This window comes from Nicotiana tomentosiformis, chromosome 6 (assembly GCF_000390325.3).
Source record: "Nicotiana tomentosiformis chromosome 6, ASM39032v3, whole genome shotgun sequence".
In the NCBI taxonomy this organism is placed as follows: Eukaryota; Viridiplantae; Streptophyta; class Magnoliopsida; order Solanales; family Solanaceae; genus Nicotiana; species Nicotiana tomentosiformis.
Window position 1 is genome coordinate 10696246 of NC_090817.1, and position 16867 is coordinate 10713112.

At 37.0% G+C, this 16867-nt stretch overlaps 1 protein-coding gene across 3 annotated transcripts; it reads left to right on the forward strand.

Moving 5' to 3' along the window:
- Window positions 1–211: 211 nt before the first annotated feature.
- LOC104091476 (zinc protease PQQL-like) lies at window positions 212–14117 on the forward strand. Of its 3 annotated transcripts, XR_011408339.1 has the most exons (22): window positions 214–498; window positions 3806–4052; window positions 4128–4253; window positions 5049–5186; window positions 5631–5765; window positions 5865–6122; window positions 6188–6325; window positions 6477–6546; window positions 6701–6914; window positions 8109–8214; window positions 8759–8992; window positions 10058–10222; window positions 10313–10462; window positions 10543–10634; window positions 11208–11289; window positions 11380–11463; window positions 11542–11658; window positions 11732–11842; window positions 12046–12126; window positions 12977–13171; window positions 13665–13945; window positions 14007–14117. XR_011408339.1 is itself a non-coding variant. In XM_009596820.4 (21 exons), the coding sequence occupies exons 1-21, from the start codon at window positions 287–289 to the stop codon at window positions 13740–13742; spliced, it is 3033 nt and encodes a 1010-aa protein (XP_009595115.1). In that variant the 5' UTR covers window positions 214–286; the 3' UTR covers window positions 13743–14117. The 3 variants fall into 3 exon arrangements, 2 of the variants coding, with proteins under 2 accessions (XP_009595116.1, XP_009595115.1); XM_009596820.4 differs by having other exon boundaries at window positions 13665–14117; XM_009596821.3 differs by lacking the exons at window positions 12046–12126; window positions 12977–13171; window positions 13665–13945; window positions 14007–14117 and having other exon boundaries at window positions 212–498; window positions 11380–11453.
- Window positions 14118–16867: the final 2750 nt, after the last annotated feature.

Below are 16867 nucleotides of genomic sequence, written 5' to 3' on the forward strand. Positions count from 1 at the left end.
ATTTTATTATATTTTTTTACACTATGTTAAAAAATAAAATAATAACTAATATTTATTAAAACAAAATAATATCTTAGATATAAGATTAATATTCTGTTAATCATAACACAGGGCTCAGTTTTACGGCACACGTGTAATGCATATATGCAAACCACAGCATATTACCATAGATCCACTCCACGATACTTTTCCCCAAACAATAAAATATAAATACCGAAAAAGAGAAAAAAACCAGAACAGTTAATAGTAAACAGCTTCAATTGCAGAAAGAGACCGCAGAGGAAAAATGGATTTGTTACCGGCAGAATCGTCACAGATTCTACCGAAGAAACACAGATTTCGTTCGTTGAAGCTTGTAAATGTGAATATGGATGAAGCTTTATCGGAAACGCCGCAAGGAGTGGAGTACGGGAAGCTTGAAAATGGGCTAACTTATTATGTCCGATCCAATTCTAAGCCCAAAATGAGAGCTGCACTTGCACTCGCTGTTAAAGCTGGGTATGTGCCCTATTTTTCAAATACCTTTATGTTGTTAATTAATTTGCTTAATATTTTTTTAGCTTGTTCTTACAATAGAGGGATACTGTTGATGCGCTGTAACTGATTTATGATTTGACTGGTTGTTTTACTCAATGTGGAATGTGGGAGATGCGTACGACTTGAAAATTGAACAATTGTCTACACGAAATTAACCGGAGCTAGCAATCCCTACCCCAATGAACAATATTAGATTGGATTAAGTTATGCAAACTGACACTGTAAATAATATACTATGGAGTCGTTTGGTTCACTTACATACGCGGGGATTATAACACAGGCATTGTCTATGCTGTGACTAATAATGCAGAGATTGTTATGCGGTAATTAATAATGAAGGGATGGTTATATATGAATTACTTACTTTAGAAGGACGTTTTTGTCTTTAAATAATTTGACCCCTACATTGCTAATATACATATTCTTATTCAACATTCGCTCCCACATAAAATGATACCTAGATTCCCGCATAACTTAATATGGATACTATTTAATACCATCAACCAAACTCTGCATTAAAGTTATATGGAGATTATTATTTTTTATGCGGCCACCCAAACACTATGTATGCGGCCACCCAAACACTATGTTATCTTATGCAGAAGTTTATGGTGGGATTGATTATTCCAATACATCAACCAAACTACTTCTATCAGTGTATCAGTATAGTGTAATTAACATGTTATAGCATGTTAATTACTGCATTTTATAAATCTAGTAACACAATAATGGTAAAATCATTTGCACATTCAGTGTACAGAAAGTAAACCTTGTTAAGTCTTGCTATTTCAGGAGAGCATAAAGCTAACTGCTTTTATTGCTTTGAGACTCTTTCAACCAAGATAAAACCGGAAGGAGCTTTCGATCTATATATCTCACGAGTAAGGGGTAGTGCAACTAATCCATAATGGCATATGAGAAGTTATAGTTCTTGGTAAATTAGCTACAGATAATGGTTAAAAAGGAATGCTAGTACTTTGCAGCTTGCTTGATTGTTTACTCAACCATTTTGTATCACTCTTGCACAGGAGACCTCTCTGGTTGTCAAATCGCCTGCATATCATGCTACATAAAGAAAAACTCGACCAAGTATCACCAAGAAGTTGCATAGTCAAAATTGACCCAAAAATTCCTTTCCAATTTGCAAACTTCCAATTCTTTGTGCAGTCTTGCAAATATTAACACCAATCTGACCCTCGGGGATTTCTCGGTTATCAAAATATAAAAGTTAAACCCAGTCTGGTGTTTATGTATGCTGTATTGGCTGCCACCATTAGGCTGTTTTTTTTTTCTTTCTAAATTTCAGACAGCAATGTGCAAGCATAGAGTGATTCGGCTGAAAATTAGGGTAGAAAATTGTGTTATCACGTTCAATTATTTGAAAGTAAATTTGTGTGCTGTGAAATTTTTGAAGTGCTATTTGTGATATACTCTATGACTAGGATACACCTAGATGCATTGGCTTGTTTAATGAATAATCTCTATCCTTTAATAATGTCTTTGAGGTATCGTGTTCGTCACTGATGCGAAAGAAATCATATAAATTAAAAAAAAACATAATAAGGCAGTTGAACTGCATATCTTTTCATTCTTGTCACTTACTTTTTCCTTAACTACTTGCACAGGTCCTTTTTTCCCTCTCTATGGTAACTACTCCCTCCGTTTCAATTTATCTTATGTAGTTTGACTCGGCATGGAGTTTAAGAAAAATAATTAGACTTTTGAAACTTGTGGTCTTAAATGCTTAAAAGGTAAAAGCTTTGTGGGGGTGGGACCATAATATTTGTATGGTTATAAGAGCTTCTCATTAAGGGTAAAATTGGTAAAATAAAAAGTTTAAAGTTAAATTGTTTCCAAATATAGAAATGTGTCATTCTTTTTTAAATGGACTAATAAAGAAAGTGTGTTTATAAATTGAAATGGAGGGATACTACTTTAACAAGTTTGTCCGTTTCTGCTGATTCAAGCCTCACAGAGCACTTGATGGAACTGATATCCCGACACCCCGGAAAAAAACCGAGAAAGAAATGCACATCATAAAAAAAATAAAAAAAATAATTCCTAAGGCGCCCACGAAGGTGTGCTTTTTTTGCATGGCTAGCAGCGAGGGGAGTGATCTTGACTGCTGAAAATCTGCAAAAGAGAGGAATTACACTTGTTAGTTGGTGCTACATGTGTAAAAGCTCAGGGGAAGAAGCTGATCATCTTTTGTTGCATTGCCCTGTGTCCTCGGGTTTGTGGAGGGCAATCCTAAATCTTTTTGGTGTTCAATGGGTGATGCCAAGCACTGTAAAGGAAATGTTATATAGCTGGGTGGGTTTCCGTAGAAGAAGAAAGCTAAAGGCGTGGAAGTTCGCCCCGTTAGCTCTTATGTGGATAGTTTGGGGGGAGAGAAATAAGAGAGCTTTTGAGGGGATTGAGTCTCCTTTTTCACATCTTAAGAATAGCCTCTTATCTTTGATCGCTTTTTAGTGCACTCATATAGCCCCTACTTGTATAGAAGATTGTGCGTCATTTGTAGAGAATCATGTTCTGATGTAAATTCTCTACTTTTGGGTATACTTGTATACGGGAGTTTTCTCCCTTTTGATTAATACAATTTACCTTATAAAAAAAAAGGACATCAAAATTAGGTCCCATAATTTATTAAAAGAAAAGCAACAGAACTTCTATTGGGAAGAAAATTGCTCGACTCTAGAACAATTTCGAGACGGCAATATTCTAGAATCACATTTGTTTGTTAGTAAATAAAGAGGAGCACCTGTGATTTTCTCAAAAGGAGGAAGACCTGTTATTGGTTGGTGTTGCAAATACTTCTTCACTTAACTTATAAAGAGACCAGGATATTCAAAATGAATTGCGTAAGCATAACGGTATCCTATAAGATTTTGAAGGGAAATAATTTTCTGGGGACACGATGTGAGGGAACTCTACAAGCATGATTATGTATGTGTTGAGAGAAAAAGTGTGAGGGGAAAATTAGGAATGAAATGGAAGTTACTGACATTCTCAACTGAGCTATCAAAAAACTTGCCTTTAAGTGTTTACTCTTATTTTTGATAAGTAACACTTGCCTCTGTAAGACACCTCCCTGCCCTTGAGTATTTCCTTAGCTTGTTTGATTTTCTTTTCGGCAGTGGTTTGACATTGACTTTGCTTCATTGTTGCCTATTTAAGCAGTACCTTCTTCCTTTACGATAGCTGACGTGCTAACTCTTTAAGGGATAGTTGACGTGCTAATTAAGTTCAAGGTCTTAATTCATGGCAGCTCAGTTTTAGAAGAAGAGGAGGAACGTGGAGTTGCTCACATAGTTGAGCATCTTGCTTTTAGTGCCACAGAGAAATACACAAATCATGATATTGTCAAGTTTCTAGAGAGTATTGGGGCAGAGTTTGGTGCTTGCCAGAATGCAATGACTTCTGCTGATGAAACTGTTTATGAGCTATTTGTCCCTGTAGACAAACCTGAACTATTGTCTCAAGCGATCTCGGTGTTGGCTGAGTTCAGTTCAGAGGTGCTTCTAGTGCCTTTCTAGTTGTACTATCATTTAGATCATATCAAGTTTTCTTATTTACTTTGCCACGTATAGGTCAGAGTGTCACCCGATGACTTGGAAAAGGAAAGAGGAGCTGTAATGGAAGAGTATAGAGGAACCAGGAATGCCAATGGAAGGATGCAGGATGCGCACTGGGTTCTCATGATGGAAGGTTCAAAGGTAACTTTCCTAGTTCTTCTTTGTCCTTTTGTCCGCCCATCCACAGTGATTTTTCTGTGAATGCACTGTACTTACTAAAGAGAAACATAAGGCACAATAAGATGGCTATTTATATTACATTGGCTTTTAACAAGATGGAAATGATCTTCATATAAAGGTATGTGCTGCTTTCATTTTTTTATATTTTATTTTATTATTATTTGTAATAAGAAAATAGTACTATGAGTTGTTTTATTTTTATTTAGTTTTGGGTCAAGCATTGTTCTTGAGTTGAAGAACTCATGAATACATGATAAAATAATTGAAAGAGCTAATATCTTGACATTGAAGCTGCTAATTTGTGTTAGCCCAGGCGTGGACCTACCCTCTGTTGTTTTGGTTGCACATTGACGAAAAAGTTGAATTTCATAAAAACCAGCAAATCAAGGCTGAATAGACCCACTTTTAAACTGCCAAACTCACCTTTACACTTCCTAAAACTTAATCATTCCAATATAGCTCCCTTTTTGGTCCTGTGTGATAAAACTGTGCATATTTGGTAAGTTTTCTTCGTTCTCTCCATTTATACATTTAAAGCTAGATTAGTAAAGACAAAATGTCACAACTTTTTTGTGATTTAATAAGAAATATTTGTTATTAAGCGGTAGTAATTGGTTTCCTTTATGTTCAAAAGTATAATAGAACCCTGAGCTTCAGTGTGAAGTTTCTTAAATGCCAATTGCTTTAGTTGCTGATTTTAAACCATGTTGGAGTTATTTCCTCAACTGAATGCCTTCCTCCTGATTTCTTAATTAGTATGCTGAGCGGCTGCCTATTGGACTCGAGAGGGTGATCCGAACAGTTTCTCCTCAGACGGTGAAGCAATTTTACAGGAAGTGGTACCATTTGCAGAATATGGCTGTGATTGCTGTTGGGGACTTTCCTGATACGCAGGTTCAAAGACGGTTATTGTCCTCTTCCTGAAATACTGCATACTTTCCAACTGTCTGTCCCAATTAATCTGATATATTTCCATCAATGACAATGTCGATCATGTAACTAATTGTCGCAATATATGTTTATATATAACTTAAGGATTATCACATCATTACACACCTAAATTGTGTTGGATCTATTTCTAAATTTCTCGACATCATAGAATTTCTTTAATCGTTAATCGGCATCGTAAACAATTCAAAATCATTTCTCAGTTTCTGACGTAGTCAAAGGGGATAAACAATACATGCTATCTTTGTGATCTGATCTTACACTGCTGCCCAAGACTTTAGTGGATCGACTCACAATTGAGATGGAGTCAAACTAAATCTCATTTTTACATAAAGTTTTGGAGTTAAGACTCTATCAACTATATTAGCCACTTGTCTTTATCTGTGACAGAGTGTTGTTGAGTTGATAAAAGCTCACTTTGGACATAAGATTTCAGCAGTCGATCCTCCTCTTATACCATACTATTCGGTTCCATCACACAATGAACCGCGATTTTCATGCTTTGTGGAATCCGAGGCAGCTGGGGTTAGTATTCTGCAGATCTTTCATCAATCTCAGCAATTCATTGTGCCTTTTTGCTCTGGATTTCCTTTAAGACATTTCTTTTGAAATGGGTTGTAACAGTCAGCGGTGATGATTAGCTGCAAAATGCCTGTGGAAGAGCTTAAGACAGTGAAAGATTACCGAGAATTGCTCACTGAATCCATGTTTTTCCATGCTCTAAACCAGAGATTTTTTAAAATATCTCGTAAGAAAGATCCTCCTTATTATTCTTGTTCGGCTGCAGCAGATATCCTAGTTCGTCCGGTTAAGGCCTACATTATGACATCATCCTGTAAAGAGAAGGGGACCGTCGAGGCCTTAGAATCCATGCTTACTGAGGTGTGTGTCCAAATCCGTATGAATTATATTCTGCTTTCTAGCTGTTTCTGATACCTTGGTTCCAGGTTGCTAGAGTAAGAATTCATGGCTTTTCTGAACGTGAAATATCTGTTGTTCGGGCTTTGCTGATGTCAGAGATTGAATCTGCATATTTGGAGCGAGATCAAATGCAATCAACCAGCTTACGTGATGAATATTTGCAGGTGCATAAAAATTACTTTCCTCCCTTTCCCTCAAGTTGCTTTACACCAAAGCTCAAGTTCAGTTGGGTGAAACTCAAGCGTATATAAAATTTAGTAAAAGCTGAATATACCTGTTACACAATGAGACTCAAATGATGTTTTTGCTTTGTAGCATTTTCTTCGAAATGAACCCGTTGTTGGGATTGAGTACGAGGCACAGCTCCAGAAAACTCTCCTACCCCGTGAGTGTCCGCTAGTGTTTCTTTTTCATTTATGAGTTTTATATTTCTGAGACTGTTATATGCTGGAGGGGAAAAAGAAACGAAAGAGACTTTTGTTGTCATTTCACCCGGTGAAGGGAATCTTAATATTGCTAAATCTTTTTTGATTGAATAGATATTTCAGCATCTGAGGTGTCCAAATACTCTGAGAAGTTTCAGACTTCAAGTAGTTGCGTTATAAAAACAATTGAGCCCCGAGCAACTGCTGCAGTGGATGATTTGAAAGCTGTCGTAGTGAGGATCAATTCTCTTGAAAGAGAAAAAAGCCTTCCTCCTTGGGATGATGAAAGCATCCCTGAAGAAATTGTCTGTGCGAAATCAAATCCAGGGTAACATATATCACATTTAACGTTCATAGTCGCTTACATACCTACTGCATGTGTGATGGAAAACGTGTGGCAACTCAATATATTGTTTAAACATGTGGATACTATGTTAAAAAAATTTGAAATGCAGTTCATTGGTGTTTATGCCTTTGTTTTGCTTTTGATCCTTGTAATGTGATCTGCAAGGCAATACGTCATTCTTAGCAAATGTCCGTTGATAACTTTTTCGCTGGCGCTAGTTGCTACTATGATCTTTAAATAAAATAAGCATGTGTATTTTGGAGAACCTATCATTTCTTCTTCCCAAATAGTGATCAAATGCTGGACCGTTAAGCATGAATGCATGACCAATGAGTTGTGACATAATGTTCACATTGTATGCTTATATATTTTACTGAGGCATTTGGTGATGCCTGTGTCTTAATCTTGTGTTTTCCAGGCACACATTTGACTTCTATTAATTATGTTTAGCTCACAGAAACATCTTAACTGAACTTTGTCCCTAATATTTTTGGCTTTTTTTTATAAGTAAGTTAAAATTGTGTCTTAATTATGTAAAAGAAGTGTCTTTTTTATGCAATTATTCTAACTGGCTATGACTTTCTTGCAAACTATTTTTTTGAGTAATATTTATGACTAGGATGTCAAAGAACTATTGAGCCTGACCTATCCCCAAAAAAGAACAAGAAGAATAAAGTAATAGAAGAAATATTGTGCAATGAGCTACTGTAGTGATCCATTGTATGTTCAAGGCAAAAAAGATTATGTTCGTATCATCGGTTGTTACTTCATTTATCTGCATCCTTTTCACTCTCAGATTTTTTACTAAGTGGGATTAATTCACTTTCCTGAATTAGTCTTTGAGACTGTAAGTATTCTTAAAGGTAAAATACCAAGAAGGAAATATCTGTTGTTCCACCTACATCTAAAGTAAATACTCTATGATGATAGTTACCTGCAAAGAGAGCAGCACTAGCTTTGTACCTATAATACTATTACCAGAAGCCCGGATGATTTTCTCTAAGCAGACAATTTGCTCTCACTGACTTAGAATAGGCACCTTCTGTCACTCCAACATTTTCCTTAGACTTGGTCATCAGGTTTATGGATGTGCTCTCTGAAAGCAATCATGTGGCAGTTTCAGTCTCATTTTTATAATGATGTATGCTGAAACCGATCCCAAATTTCTTGTTTCAGGCATATAGTACAGCAGCTTGAATATTCCACTATTGGAGCTACTGAGTTGATTTTATCAAATGGAATGCGAGTGTGCTATAAATATACTGACTTCCTTGATGACCAGGTAAAAATTTCCTATGCATGGAGGTTAAGCTGGAGAGTTTTTTGTGAATTTCCTATGCAGCGGTCTGTCTGTCTGTCTTATATCTGTTTGGAGATACAGTTCCTCATCATCTTTCCTTTGGGCTTCTGTCATAGACTAGTGAATAAATGCTTGCAGATAATCATTCTTGTTGTTGAAGATGATACTTTGGTAATAAAATACCTTGTGGATACTCATGAAACATAAGAAACACTGTTTTGGCTGCTGCCTTTAAAGAGGGAATAATAACGTGCCATAGCAGACTATTAAGTTTTTGTTTTCTTTCTAGTTACTAGGATGATCTTCTGCTTTCTTTACCAATCTAAACTTTCTATCCAAGATTCCTATGAGTTATGAAAACTAGCTTTTATTGCTCACTAAAGAGATTCCTCTTTTTATTTTAAAGAGATTCATTTTTTTTTTTTAAAAAACACCTCTTGGAATAGTAACTCTGAGAAAGCACATTGTTTTTTGGGTCTAAGTTGATGCGGTACTTGTTATTCGTATTAACATCTTGTTTAAATAGGTTTTATTCACAGGGTTCTCATATGGTGGTTTGTCTGAACTACCGGAAAGTGAATACTTTTCATGTTCAATGGGCTCAACCATCGCTGGAGAAATTGGTATATTTGGTTACAGACCAACAATACTCATGGATATGCTTGCTGGGAAAAGAGCTGAAGTTGGTACAAAACTTGGAGCTTATATGAGAACTTTTTCTGGTGATTGTTCACCTACAGACTTAGAAACTGCATTGCAGGTTAGACTTTTCTAGAAGTGCATGGGCATCTGATTTTGTTATCTATTATATCTCTCTCTACATACATGTCTGTCTGTCTATGGTTATGTATATCATATAAGAAAACAAAAAACATTGCAAGACTAGACGATAGATCCTCCATATGGGCTATGTCTCAAGGATAGATACTGCCATGGGACGAGTTGGTTGGATTCTATAAAGAATTGAGCGAGCTTTAAGATTATGAAGATTCTTAGAATCCTTTGCAAATGATTCATGAAGATTCCTATTCAAAGAGTAGTTAGAAAAGTATCTTGATTTAGTATTCTCTACGTCCATGAAGTACAAATATTACATGGTATTGTGTGGGGTTGTCCTATAAGAGTATGGATCTTGTCATCACCTAAATATTGGAGCTCGGATATACTAATAGAATTACGAGTATGGGTGTTGCTAGAGCTAAATTTTTTGTAAAACTCCTAAAACATAGAGCTTATGAAATGTAGCTATAAAATAAATATCACGTGACAGTTAATCTCACTCCAAATCATCCCGGAGTGAACCCATATGTTTCTTTAACTTTGTTTCAAGTGAGCGCTATTAATGGAATTTCAACAATTTTGAAGCAGAAACAAGCAACAATGGCAGACAGCAAGCACGTCTGCCATCTGCCCATGGTGGTTTACTTCCAGTAAGAGCGGCTATTCCTAAGTCAGAATATTTTTAGAGAACTACTTATCAGAATTGTGGTCCTCTCAGATTTTCTAAATAAGTGCGCTCGGCTATTGAGTAGCTGTGAACGGCAATAGTCGGAATTTCAAATTGAAGCTACTTCTAACATTTACTGTTTTGTAAATTTTAGTTGAAAACCAGTTTCTTTTAGTGACTTTTCATGGAAAGTTCTTTCCCATCTAGTGCAAAATATTATTTTTACATAATAAAAGATATAAATAGTGAAAAATAATAGTATTTAAAAAGAACATTACTTTAATTAGGAAATTGTGAAGTGGCTGTTTGGTCTTAACCTTAATTTCGTTTGTGCTACTTGTATGTGATGTTCACCTCTTGCCTTCTGCAACTTCTCAGCTTGTATATCAACTTTTCACAACAACCGTTGAGCCAGGGGAAGAAGATGTCAAAATAGTGATGCAAATGGCAGAAGAAGCCATACGTGCTCAGGAGAGAGATCCTTACACTGCATTCGCGAACCGAGTGAGAGAGCTCAATTATGGGAACTCCTACTTTTTCAGGGTAAGATGACTTTCGATCTGCATAGTCAACTTTGTAGTGCCGGATTGCTGGGTGTATTCATGAGTTACATAGTTGCGTATTGTCTTGCAGCCGATCAAATTTGGTGACCTTCGAAAAGTCAACCCATATAAAGCTTGTGAATATTTCAATAGTTGCTTCAAGGACCCCTCAACTTTTACAGTGGTGATTGTTGGGAATATTGACCCTTCTATAGCATGTCCGTTGATGTTACAGTACTTGGTAGGTACTACACTTTCTAATGGTGTTGGGCCCTAGCACTATTTAGCATTTCTGTCATTAGTTTCTTCTTCACTATGCAGGGTGGAATTCCAAGACCTCCTGAACCAGTTCTACATTTCAGCCGTGATGACCTCAAAGGCTTGCCTTTCCAATTTCCTACGACAATAACTAGGTAATCTCAGTGTTATTTTCTCTCCAATTAATAATGTACTAAGCTATTCTCTTTCTCTTAATGAAGCTGAAGAAGCTGATTGATTGCAGGATACCTTAGCTTCAACGATTTTTCCGTTAGACCTTGTCCTTTTTCATTGTTCATTTTTTACCCCTGATGCCTTGGATTTTTGAGTTGGGGGCTTGGTGAGGGAGTCCTAATGATATGATTTCTATTATATTGGTTTTCAGAAACTAGCAAATTATACACACACAGAGGCACATGCACACTCTCATGTATATTGTTTATACTCATTTGTTTTGTTTACCGCCTTTCTTTCCTTTTTTGGGGGGAATGGGGGAGTCTTTGAATGCTTGCTGGGGATACGATTCCTGTGCAGCGTGTGAAGTTACTGCTACTTTGTCATAACTCATAGCCACCACCCCAAAAAAAAACAAGAAGGAAAGATTCCAACTTGACTAGGGCCCCTGGTGTTACTGATCATTTTCTTCTATGTGATAAACTATTGAAGTTCTATGATGTCCTTTATGTGCTAAGACTCATCCCCATTTAACGCGTTGCATGTGATTGTAGAGAAGTTGTTCGGAGCCCAATGGTGGAAGCACAATGTTCAGTGCAGTTATGTTTCCCTGTTGAGTTAAAGAATGAAAAAATGGTCTGTATTTTAGATACTTAAGAAAACTGTTTCTTAAGCTTTTTCTTTTACACATACATTGACTTATACACACTCTCACCTTATTTACAGATGGAAGATGTTCATTTTGTTGGATTCTTGAGCAAGCTTCTGGAAACAAAGATAGTACAGGTTCTCCGCTTCAAGTATGGACAGGTGTGTTCTTGTGTAGTCTGTCGGATTTTCTTAATGCATTTTGATAAGTTGTTATTCTTGGAACTTTTTGTGCCTTAGATTTATTCTGCTGGAGTTTCCGTCTTTCTTGGCGGCAATAAGCCTTCCAGACTTGGCAATATCCGTGGAGATATTAGTATAAATTTCTCCTGTGACCCAGACATTTCATCGACACTGGTATGTTTGCAAATTTTGATCCGCATGTTACAGGAAAAGGTTACAAAGCCTAACATCACAAATTTTTGACAAGGTTGATCTTGCTTTGGACGAAATATTACATCTTCAAGAGGAAGGACCTTCAAATGACGATGTTATGGCCGTACTAGAAATCGAGCAAAGGGCACATGAAAATGGGTTACAGGTGATGTTTACTGGAATCTTCCTCTCAGAGGCTCAAAGTTTCATTTGATTGCCAACATTATGAGAAGACAGCTATGAAATGCTGCATATTCTAATTCATAGTTCTAAAGTTCTGAATTTCTGCTTATTGAATATCTTCTATTACCTAAAACCTTAAGTTGAATATCCATTTGATCCGCTGCTGATTCCTGTTTGCTCTTTCAGGAGAATTACTATTGGTTAGATAGAATATTGCGTAGCTACCAGTCACGGATCTATTCTGGTGACGTTGGCAATTCCTTTGAGGTTAGTTTTTAGTTCAGTGCTTGTACAATTCTTTAAAAGCAGTCTGCTCCTCTTATTTAAAAACAAATGCAGTCTGTTCCTTGTTCCTCATGCATGTCGAACTTATTCCATTATATGTCATCTAACGCCTATCTGAAATAAAAAAACACTAGTCTTTTTGGGATTGTAGACTAGTGCGCCGGATATGCACAAACAATTGTAAATCGAGGTTTCCTCAAAAAATTTGGTTCCACTTGGTGGTATATGTGCTATACGTATCTAAAGAGTTTGACCTAACATGCTTATGAATATTCTCTAGTTTGACTCCGTTTTATTTTTGTGCTCCCTGGTTTTTCCTTCTTCTGTGATAAAAGGGAAGAGCGAATATGCCAAAGTACCTTTTTTATATCACCGTGGTGTCCAGGCCAGCGTGTGGCGCACCTCGACTTATTCCATGGGGTACCTTATACCTCCCACCAGCACAGGTACCGGGTAACTTTGTCCACCAAGACTTGGACAGATGAGAAGAAATCACCTAGTGTTTTGCCTCCGCTGGGATGAGATTTGAACTTGAGACCCCATGGTTCTCAACCCACTTCATTGATCACTAGGCCACACCCTTGTGTGCAATATGCCAAAGTACCTTGTCCAAAAAAAAAAAAAGAATATGTCAGAGTCAAAGATAAGGAGCTGTTTGGAAATTTTACATCCAACAAAGTAAATGTTATACTTTCTGTAGAAGCTCCCTTTACTTCTCTGCCAAAGTCAGACTGCATTTGCTATATAGTTCTTCCATGGAACTGTAATTTCAATTATGTATAGAGATCCTATGGGACGACGTCTTTCTAATTTGCTTAACGCTCTTATGCAGGTCCAAGATGCTGCACGGTCCAAAGTGAGAAGTATCTTGACACCATTAACTGCCCAACTAGCCTTGCAAAGAATTCTGCCATTTCCTTGTAAAAAGCAGTATACTGTAGTAATTTTGATGCCTCAGGCATCACGTATAAAAAAATTGAAGTCATTGATGCAGTCAGTATCCAAGAGTTATTCAAGAGATGCAAAGGTTAGTCTCATGTAGTTCTCATCTTTCATCTTCCGGCATCATGATCTAATGGATGTGGATCTTTATATTTGCTTCCCTCTTCAAATGACCCTTGCCACGAAAAGAAAGAAGTCAAGAATCTAATTCCCCCCGCGCCGTTAATCTTTTGTGTCTATTCCCGTGTAACACTGACAGTCCACGTACGTTGTTTCAGTGTCCGGGCATTGTACTCTATCTTGCACAATATTCCAGTAGTATGGATTAATAAACATAAACATGTTGTAGTGTCTTTGTCTAATATATTCAAGTTACGTGCAATCTAAATCCATGTCTAGTAGCACTGAGATTGTTAAGCATGCATGAATATAAAATTGACTCCTAGATTTCTTGCCTTGTATAGCCTGACAGTCTTCTCAATGTGTGCTCTATACATCCATGAGCGTTCATCCTTGTAACTTCATTGTTCACTCTCCTTTTTATATACTGCTACTTTATGTCTTTCCTACTATTTCAGATTTTGGCTGGAATTGCTGGTGTAACAGTTTTGTCCCTCAGTTTATGGAAATACTCCCGAAGTACACTAAAATCGTAGTAGAGATCTTTGCTGAAAATAGAACTTGGAGGGAACTGTTGAACAAGGGCTCCACTTATCCAACCCAACAATAGTACAGTCAAATGGATTGCATGAGAGATGTCATTGAATTCTTTGCCAAAAGATCTGATCGTACTCAGCTCTGGCCTTCTTGTACCGTAGATCGATGTGCCATTATTATCGGCGAGTGTTACAAATATTAGGTTTTGCCAAGACTAATAAGCTTAGAAAGGTTGTGCTTGTACTAATGTATAATAACATTAGGTTGTGCCAAGACTAATAAGCTTAGAAAATTAATGATTCATTGTGCCTGTACTAATGTATGAATTAAAGTATCTAAAGAAAGTATTTTCTTGGGGTTTGATCCTTACCTTATTACTGAGAAAGTATAAGTTTATTTTTCCTCCTTGGGCTACGTGCTATTTTTCGGCTCTTTGGTTTGGAGATCCCCATTTTCGTTCTTCCTTCAATCGTTGCTTTGGTAGCAATGGATTTTTTACGTGTGGGATCCCACAGGACAACCTGCAGCAAAGCTTTTGCTAAATTTTGATGGGGAATAATCCAAGAGTTTAACTACTATACAGAGTAGGGTAAAAATTATTTTTGTACTATCACGTCAACTAAATGATAAATATATGAAACCATTCATAATAAGTAATGTTGGTTACCTAGAAAACAAAGGGAGTAATTTGCACAACCTTGTCACAATATACAAATAGTACAGAAGTTCTTTACAATGTTTGTGCATGTATAACAAATTCATAATTCTTTGGAATGGTTACTGATGTTTCAAGTTAATATATTCAGTTAATTTGAGATTGAGTTATAGTTATTTTTGTTGCTTAAAGAATAATCCAAAGGCTGAACGGATGATATTAAGGAAAATGAGGGTCTGGGTTAGTGACATACAGGCCAGATGTTAATGGAAATGGGGTTTGGTTAGACATTAATTTGCAACTTTTGTGTAACGATTCGACCGGTCGTTTTGCTTTTTAGATCCTCGTTCCCCTAATTAAGACTCCATGTTTGTGCCTTTACTGTTTTATGACTTGCGAGAATGGTTGGTTCGGGTTTGGAAGGGTTCCGTTTGAAATCGGAATACTTAGTTCCTTAATAGTGGCCTATAATGGTCAAGTTTGACTTGAGTCAACGTTTTGAGTAAACGACCTCGGAACCGGGATTTGATGGTCCCAGTAGGTTCGTATGATGACTTTGGACTTGGGCGTGTATTCGGATCAGGTTTTAGATGCCCGGGAGCGTTTCAGTGCTTAATATTGAAAGTTGGCGCGTTGAAGTTTTTTCAAGTTCTTTAAGTTTGGTTTGGAGTAGACTTTGATATTATCAGGGTCGGATTTCGATCCCGGAAGTGGGAATAAGTCTGTTATATCATTTATGACTTGTACGTAAAATTTGGCGTCATTCTGAGTTGATTTGAATTGAATCGGACGTGCAGAGGTATTTCTAGAAGTTTTTGAGCTTCATGCTCGAAGTCATGCGTTTTGGCGTCCGATTCGTGATTCTATATGTTATTTCGGTGTTTTGATCGCGCGAGCGAGTTCATATGAAGATTTTAGACTTGTGTGGATGTTTGGTGTGGAGCCCCGTCGGCTCGGGTGAGTTTCGAACGCGTTCGGAGGGTTGGAGGAACTTTTAGTTTTCTGATTTCTGGTTTGGTGCTGCAGGCCTCGCAAATGCGAGGTTTTGTTCGCATTTGCGTGGAGGGATTCACATTTGCGAGGTTGGGGGGTTCGCATTTGCGAACACTTTTGCCACTTTTGCGAATTGCCCATCTTCGCATTTGCGAAGTTTTTGGTCGCAATTGCGACCTTGGCAGAGATGGCCAGTCTTCGCATTTGCGATACTTTTGTTGCATTTGCGAACAAGATGTCGCAAATGCGACATTTGCGACTGATGCCGGGGTTTTTTTTTTTATCACGAGACTTAGTTTCATTTCCCTCATTTGCCACTTGGTCCTAGGCGATTCTGAGAGCATTTTTTGGGGAATTTCATCAGTATCAAGAGGTAAGTAATCCTTATCAATTCTTTAGTTAAATACGCGAATTATAGGTAGATTAAACATGAAAAAATTTATGAAATTAGTGGGATTTTGTGAAGAAACTAGGGTTTAGGTAAAATCGGGATTTGATCATGATTTTGGTGGTGGAAATTGGAACAAAATTATATATTTGAGTTCGGGAGGTCATGGGTAACTTTTTTATTCGAAAATATCCAGAATCCAGGCACGTGGGCCCGGGGGTAAATTTTAGGAATCTTCCAAATTAAATTGGATAATTATTCTAATAGCTAAATTATAAACTTTTGAGCATATATTTATTAGTTTATACGCCTTTTGGTTAGTTTCGGAGTCCTCCGTATCGTTTGAAGAGTTCTAGTGAGGTTGAAGAGCTAGATTAAGGACTTGGAATCGAGGTAAGTCTCTTGCCTAACCTTGTAAGATGGAATTTACCCCATAGGTATTTTAAATTATTATTTGCTACTAATTGTGGGTGCTACGTACGCACAAAGTGATGAGAGTCCGTGCGTAGCTACAAATCATACTTATGTCCGGGTAGTTTTAGGACTCTATCATGTACTACTTGTATTAATTGCACTTTACTTGTTAATTTAAGTGCTTAAATCATATTAAAATTTGATAAAAAATTCGTAAAGACCGAACTTCACTTGCTTTGAGTTTTGACGGGTTATTTGACTGTTAGTCGAAATTGTGCCTCCTTGTATATTAGTCTTGTAGTAGCCGTTAAATCGAAATTCGTAAAGTATTCTCTCTTTTCTTGTGGAGCGGGCCGAACGCCTCTACAGTATAATAGATCAATCTACGGTTCGCGCCGGTCGACTCTCGGCAGTGTACTTATTATTCTGGATCGGACCGTATGACCTCGACATAAATCGTGTGTGATAATACTCGGAGTCCGATTACACTTGATGTTACTTTCATGACTTGAGAAATGATAAAACTTGATGGCCCATATTTGTTGAAGTTAGTATGTGCTAATTGGAGATTTAAAAATTGACTTCTAGTTAAATAATCACTTATTTACTGTTCATTATTGTGTTATTATTATTGATGTATTTCATGTCTATTTAGAATGTATGTACTTCATTTA